The 7,120-nt window shown below is 39.5% G+C and overlaps 1 protein-coding gene across 1 annotated transcript; it reads right to left on the reverse strand.

The window, feature by feature from the left end:
* Positions 1-677: 677 nt before the first annotated feature.
* LOC131322252 (cytochrome P450 CYP94D108-like) lies at positions 678-5,294 on the reverse strand. The gene is made up of 2 exons (XM_058353501.1): positions 4,576-5,294; positions 678-1,747 (listed from the first exon to the last, which is right to left on the reverse strand). The coding sequence occupies exons 1-2, from the start codon at positions 5,238-5,240 to the stop codon at positions 898-900; spliced, it is 1,515 nt and encodes a 504-aa protein (XP_058209484.1). The 5' UTR covers positions 5,241-5,294; the 3' UTR covers positions 678-897.
* Between the last annotated feature and the right edge of the window lie 1,826 nt (positions 5,295-7,120).

Raw genomic sequence — 7,120 nt, forward strand, 5'->3', positions numbered from 1 at the left:
GGTTGTGATGGTCCAGAAGGACCAGAAGCGTCAACCGGATTTGTTGAGTGAGCACTCGAACCGACAGGTGATTCAGACATCTTTAATCCTTAGAAAACACCAGATGATTCAACATATAAAGCTTCCAAAGTACAAAGCTAAATGCATTCCATTAATCTGATCTTGACTTTTGGGGGGATATTAAAACAAGAAAGGAGTTGATAACTAGATAAGGAACACGCCTTCATAAATTGAGATCCTAAGATGCCAGCAGCATCTGGAAACTTTGAAATGGGCGAAAGTGAAATTTTTGGACATCTGACAGCTAAACAAAACAAACTGCAGGGGAAACTCTCATTTTAATGAGGCACCTACCACTAACAATATGAAACAGAGACTCAGCAAAAAAATATATATATGAAAAAGAGAAGCCTCAAACAGATTCTCATCAAGGCACGCCAGTATTGCAGTCCACAACAAGTGAATATATCAGCAATTTTAATTTTTGGTTGCCTCCCAGTCCAAGGACATGTTTCTTATAGTGCAGAAAATTAACGCTTATGCAATGCTACTATGCACTCAGACAATTACTCCATTCATTTTGTCTCTAGACAATTATATGCAAACTACTCAATTGTTCAACAAGAAACCTGCTTCAAATGATAAGAAATAGAAAAGTAACCACAGACAATATTAGGTTCGAAAAAAGAAACTACCACTTAAATTTTCCTCAATTTTCTAGGCAGCTCGATTGAAAATTGGGCTTCGGTACACAGGCATACACAAGCAAATACTACTAACTAACTACCAATAAACTAATAGACTGGAGGGGCTAGGCCGCCTCCTCAACCCATAGACTACATTAATCCAGCCCTGTAATAATCAAACACTTCTACATTAGTACTACTCAAAACTTAATTAACCAATACATCTTTCCCTTACCTTCACAGGCAACCCCCCTTTCATCCGAAGAGTCAAAGACAACAAATGCTCTGGACTCGTCTCCTTGTCACCCTGTACATCGAACTCAAACCTCTCCATCACCGACGCTGCAATTGACTTCATCTGATTATACGCCATGTCCTTCCCCAGACACATCCTCGGACCCGCGTGGAAAACCGGAAACTGAAACGGGCTCTCTTGCCTGCAAAATCCGGTCCCGTTTTCCAACCACCGGTCTGGCTTATACTCACAACAATCACTCCCCCAAATACTCTCCATTCTCCCCATTGCGTATGTATGGTACGTCACGAACCAATCTTTCAACACGAAAGTCCCATCCGGCATGACGTCATCGTCCAGGCAAGCCTTTGTGTCCATAGGCACCGGCGGGTAAAGCCGCATCGCCTCCGATATCGCCGCATGGAGATAATGCATCTCTCGTAGCTCGTCGAAGCTGTACGTATCGCCGATACATTTCGCGTTGCAGTTTCTAATCGTTTCGAGCTCGTTGAGGATTTTCTTCTCCACTTCTGGGTTGGAAGCTAGTACCCAAAAGAACCAGGTGAGAGCAGACGACGTCGTGTCGCGCCCGGCTAGAATGAAGCTTATGACGACATCTCGGAGGAGCTCCATCGACATCTTGTCTGTCCCGATAAACCGGGAGAGCAAATCTTCATCTTTGTTTTCGGATTTCTCTTCCATTCTCGACTTGATGATTTTATCTGCGAATTCGTGAACTGTTGCTATCGATTTCATGAGTTTGCGCTCTGAACCCATGTTGAAATACTTCTTTATTTTGTACAATTGGTGGAATGCGTACATGAACCTGTGAAGGGTATTAGAGAATGAATGAATTAACAATCAAATAGCATCGATCACAAATACAAAATAGGAACCAAGATACACAAATCATGGAACTCAAGGGACCACAAAAATTTCCACTATTTGGGAAGAAGAGTTGAAGAAACTAGCAATTTAATAAAGAAATTTCATACAATGTCCTCTCATTGCCATGATGGAAGATGGTAATACTAAGTTTTCTCAAAGTTTCTCAACTGAAACAGGGAAACAATGTCAAGTAAAAACAAGAGAGTTTCAGACAGGGGCATTGGAGCACAGCAACTTCTTGTGCCCTCAATTTGGGTTTAGTATCGAGCTTAAGAAGTAGTTTTAAATCGCGGTATCGGTCGCCGTCGCGGTATCGGTCGCGGTATATCGGTATCGGGACATATCGGTGATACGTCGCGGGAATCGGGTGTCGCGGTCGTGAATTTTTAAAAATCATCAGCAACATGTATAAAACTTGAAAAATATACTTTTGCCCCAAACATTGGCTTAAATTATCACATTTTAATTAATTTAAGACATATAATAGCCCATTCTCTTCATGTGAAATATCCGATAATTTATCAAAACTCGCAAGTCAATAAGATTTTACAAATATGAGAAAAATGCAACATTATAAGTTTCGATATAATTGACATAAATAGCAAAAATAAGATGAAGACATTAAAATAAACACACCATAGAGGTTTTACATTACATAATCGCTAGGCACAACTAGTTTCAAGCTCATAGCTTTTAAGTCAAACATAATTTTGCTAATACAACTTCAATGCCAGAATGAATGACGTGGGGGTACCAATACGTACATGAATGACGTGGAAGCAAATATATACATATGTGTGGAAGGAGCTCTGTTTTTTGATTTTTTCTGTTTTTTTTTTTTAGCTCTGTTTTTTGGTTTTTTCTGTTTTTTTTTTTTTTTTCCAGAACCGATACGTACCGGCCGTACCGGTCCAAAAATCGGTTACAGACCGATACGTATCGGGAACTGGCCGATACGCCTGTAAATTTCAATCTCACCGATATATCGGCCTATATCCGAACCGGGAGTCGAAAATTCCGGTACGAACCGGCCGATACGTACCGTATCGGCCGATTTTTAAAACTATGTTAAGAACATAATCTGAACCGTTCGCATTGTAGACCTTGATGCGTGCAACAACTCTATTAAAAATCAAGACAGTCCGACATCGGTAATTGAGCAACAAATCATGTGTTTTTATCCAACAAATGAACAACAAATATAATTTACAAAATATACAGCCATGATTACTTGATTCGGTAATTAAGATACTGATTCTCGATTGACTTAAAATTGAACGGTTCAAAATTTTGTGTTTGGCTCTAATTATTGAACAGTTTAAATTGTGAGTTCAGGACAAGGTAGGAATTGAGAGCACATTCGAGCCACTGTCTTTGAGTTTGACGAAGATATGCAAAATGAAGGGAAGACTGGAGTATAGAATTGATACGCCCAAATTGGTTCTTGCGCAGGACTTGACTGAACTGAACTTCCCTATTCAGGAAATCCTACGTCTGCTCGGCAGCTCCGAGAGCAGACAAACATCAATTCCATCCTGCTCTACTTGGCAACTCCAGGCTCTGAGAGCAGATAGACATCAATTCCATCCTGCTCTACTCGACAGTTCCGCACTCCCTGAGCAGATGGACATTGATCTCGTTTTGCCTAACTCAAATACATGATAAAAACAGATTCACATGAAATCCGGAATGACCGGTTTCTCCTCTCCGGAGTTTGAAACTCAATACTTTGATACTATCCCTAAACATTTCAACGTGAGAGTTACCGTTCCCTCAGGAGAGTTCGAATTCAAATACAAACGGCCGCTCCAAGCGGTTGAAGGAGTCCCCGGGATATCCTATCCCACTTTTCTCCAAAAACCTCACCAGTTTTTTAAATGCTCAGCCTTACTGGTTGCCTATAAATAGACCCATCAACCAGAAGGAGGTAACACACTATCGACATCTGCCCAACTCTCCAAACATTTCCAACTTAGGCATCAGAGGGGTGTTGGTCAACACCACACCGGTGTCAAGCATTATGTTTTGTACGTCATCGACCAGGCTCGCCAGAAAACGACTCATAAAGACACATTTAAGAAACAATGGGAATGATCAGTAACCCTATCCAAACTAACAAATACAGGACAACTTATTTTTGACAAGTGAACTATTACCCAAAGGCCAAAAGGTACATGCTTTAATTTTTATATGGTCGTTTTTAAATAATGTAAGAGCCCAGGGGAAAGCAAGAGGATAATTTTATCTTCAAATCTTAAATTCAATAACTTTAATGTCACTAATCAAGTTTTCAAAGATAATAAAATTATTAGATTATATTATCACTGAACTGATATTTTTTCCTAGGCAGAAACTAATGGAATATAACGGTAAGGTAAGGGGACGTTGACACTTGATCAAAAGTGTAAGGGCTTTTTGGGGGGACATTGACACTTGATCGAAGGTGTGAGGGTTTTACAGGTGAAATTAAAAGTGTAAGGGCAAAATGATACTAAGTGCAAAGTGTACTTTACCCCCAACTTACTAATTTATTATGAATGATTTTAGCTAATTAATTACAAAAAAATAGTATAAATTACAAATCATAAGAAGTTAATTAGAAAGAACTTCGACTAAAATGTGTACCATATGATTGTCCCACCTTCATTTAAAGCAACATAAATCAGACAAAATAAATTATAAAGATATTAATGCTGCAAATAAATTTTAATCTTTTTTTTTTTTGAAAGAGAATAAAATTTAATCTCGGAAAACATTATCTCAAACCTTCCAGAGCTGAGCTTGGCCGCCTCCTCAAACGCCCGCATGAACTCACCGCCAGCAGTACCATCACCGCCAAGACACCCCGGGTCCACATTGAACGCCACCTTACATATATTATCAAACGCGAACCGCTCCAACACGTCCTGCACGTCCAGGACCCGGCCCGATTCTGCCACCTTTTCCAGAATCGGAACCAACCGGGTCCGTATCTCGACCGTGGCGGTGTCGATGACGAAGTTCCGGAGGGACTTGGTGTTGAACTCGTAGCTGGCGGTCTTGCGCTGGACCCGCCAGAGGTCGCCGTCGGAGTTGAAGATGCCGCGGCCGAGGAAGTCTTCTAGAAGGGAAATGAACTTGGTGCCTTTCGGGTAGTTCTCGAAGTTGGTCTTGAGGACGTGTTCCACGTTGGCCGGGTTCGCCGTTATAATGCCGTGGACTTTGCCGGGGCGGCGGAAGACGGCGGTGTTGGAGGGGGTGGCGGAGAGGACCCCGGTGGTCCAGTCGAGGAAGCGGTGGCGGTTTTTGAGGAATTCGGGTAGGGTGCCGAGTAGCGGGTAGGATTTGAAGCCGGTGATTTTGGGTTGGTTGGGGTTTAGGCGGAGGAAGAGGAGGTAGATGGAGAGAGAGAGGAGGGAGAGGGAGAGGAAGAGGAGGGAGAATAGGTCCATGGGGCTGGGGTGTGTGGGGGTGGGGGGTTATAAACTTATAATTAGAGATGAAGTGAGTGGTGGAGGAGGGAGGGTGTCTATTTAACATGGATATTAAACTTGGAGAGAAAGTTTTGCACTTTAAAAATGGAGCGACTATTCGCAGTTTCGTATTTTCTCTCTTAGCTCACTACATTTCGGTAAATAGTTATTGAAAATTATACATAACATTTCGGTAAATAGCTGTTGAAATCAAGATTATATTTCGGTAACTACATGTCGAAAATATATTCAACATTCGGTAAACAACTGCCGAACATACATTTTTCATAAATAGCTATTGAAAAAAATATTATATTTCAGTAATTGTATGCTAAAAATGTATCTCAATTTCGATAACTAACTGTCGAGTATAATTGAAAATTTTTAACGGGCTAAAAGAGAAAATACGGGGTTGCGAATAGTCGGCCCCATAAAAATGGATAGAGTATATATTCTCATTATAAAATGAATAAATAAAATAAATTACTTATTTAGAAGTCTTGGAGAGAAAGTTTTGTAGGAAATATTCCCGAACAGATAAAACAATGGCCGAACACGTGGTACGTAGGATCACGGAATAAATATGATAAAAAGCACGGGGGGGGGGGTTATAAACTTATAATAAGAGATGAAGTGAGTGGTGGATATTTTCCGCTTTGACCAAAACAAAACAAAAAATAACAAAGTGAGTGGTTGAGGAGGGAGGGTGTCTATTTTAAATGGATATTAATCTTGGAGAGAGTTTTGCACTATAAAAATGGGGGCGACTATTCGGAGACCCGTTTTTTTTCTCTCTTACCTCACTACATTTCGGTAAATAGTTGTTGAAAATTATACATAACATTTCGGTAAATAGCTGTTGAAAACAAGATTATATTTCGGTAACTTCATGTCGAAAATATGTTCAACCTTCGGTAAACAACTGCCAAACATACATTTTCGGTAAATAGCTATTAAAAAAATATTATATTTCGGTAATTGTATGCTAAAAATGTATCTCAATTTCGGTAACTAACTGTCGAGTATAATTGAAAATTTTTAACGGGTTAAGAAGAAAATACGGGGCTGCGAATAGTCGGCCCCATAAAAATGGATACAGTATATAATCTCATTGTAAAATGAATAAATAAAATAAATTACTTATTTAGAAGTCTTGGAGAGAAAGTTTTGTAGGGAAGTTTTCCAAAACAGATAAAGCAATGGCCGAACACGTGGTACGAAGGATCACGGAATAAATACAATAAAAAACACCATGAGGGGGGGGGGGTTATAAATTTATAATAAGAGATGAAGTGAGTGGTGGATATTTCCGCTTGACAAAAAAAAAAAAAAAAAACAAAGTGAGCGGTGGAGGAGGGAGGGTGTCTATTTAAAATGGATATTAATCTTGGAGAGAAAGTTTTGCACTATAAAAATGGGGGCGACTATTCGCAGTCCCGTATTTTCTCTCTTAGCCCACTACATTTCGGTAAATAGTTGTTGAAAATTATACATAACATTTCGGTAACTAGCTGTTGAAAACAAGATTATATTTCGATAACTACATGTCGAAAATATGTTCAACATTCGGTAAACAACTGTCGAACATACATTTTCGGTAAATAACTATTGAAAAAAATATTATATTTCGGTAATTGTTTGCTAAAAATGTATCTCAATTTCGATAACTAACTGTCGAGCATACTTGAAAATTTTTAACAGACTAAGGGAGAAAATACGGGGTTTCGAATAGTCGTCCCCATAAAAATGGACACAGTACATATTCTCATTATAAAATAAATTACTTATTTAGAAGTGTTGGAGAGAAAGTTTTGTAGGGAGGTATTCCCGAACAAATAAAACAATGGCCGAACACGCTG

The sequence above is a fragment of the Rhododendron vialii genome, chromosome 4a, assembly GCF_030253575.1.
Source record: "Rhododendron vialii isolate Sample 1 chromosome 4a, ASM3025357v1".
Classification (NCBI taxonomy): domain Eukaryota; kingdom Viridiplantae; phylum Streptophyta; class Magnoliopsida; order Ericales; family Ericaceae; genus Rhododendron; species Rhododendron vialii.

Coding starts and splice junctions, on each gene's coding strand:
- LOC131322252 (XM_058353501.1), bottom strand. CDS start 5,240: ATGGACCTATTCTCCCTCCTCTTCCTCTCCCTCTCCCTCCTCTCTCTC. Junction 1,748..4,575: donor GCCAAGCTCAGCTCTGGAAG/GTTTGAGATAAT, acceptor TACCCTTCACAG/GTTCATGTACGCATTCCACC.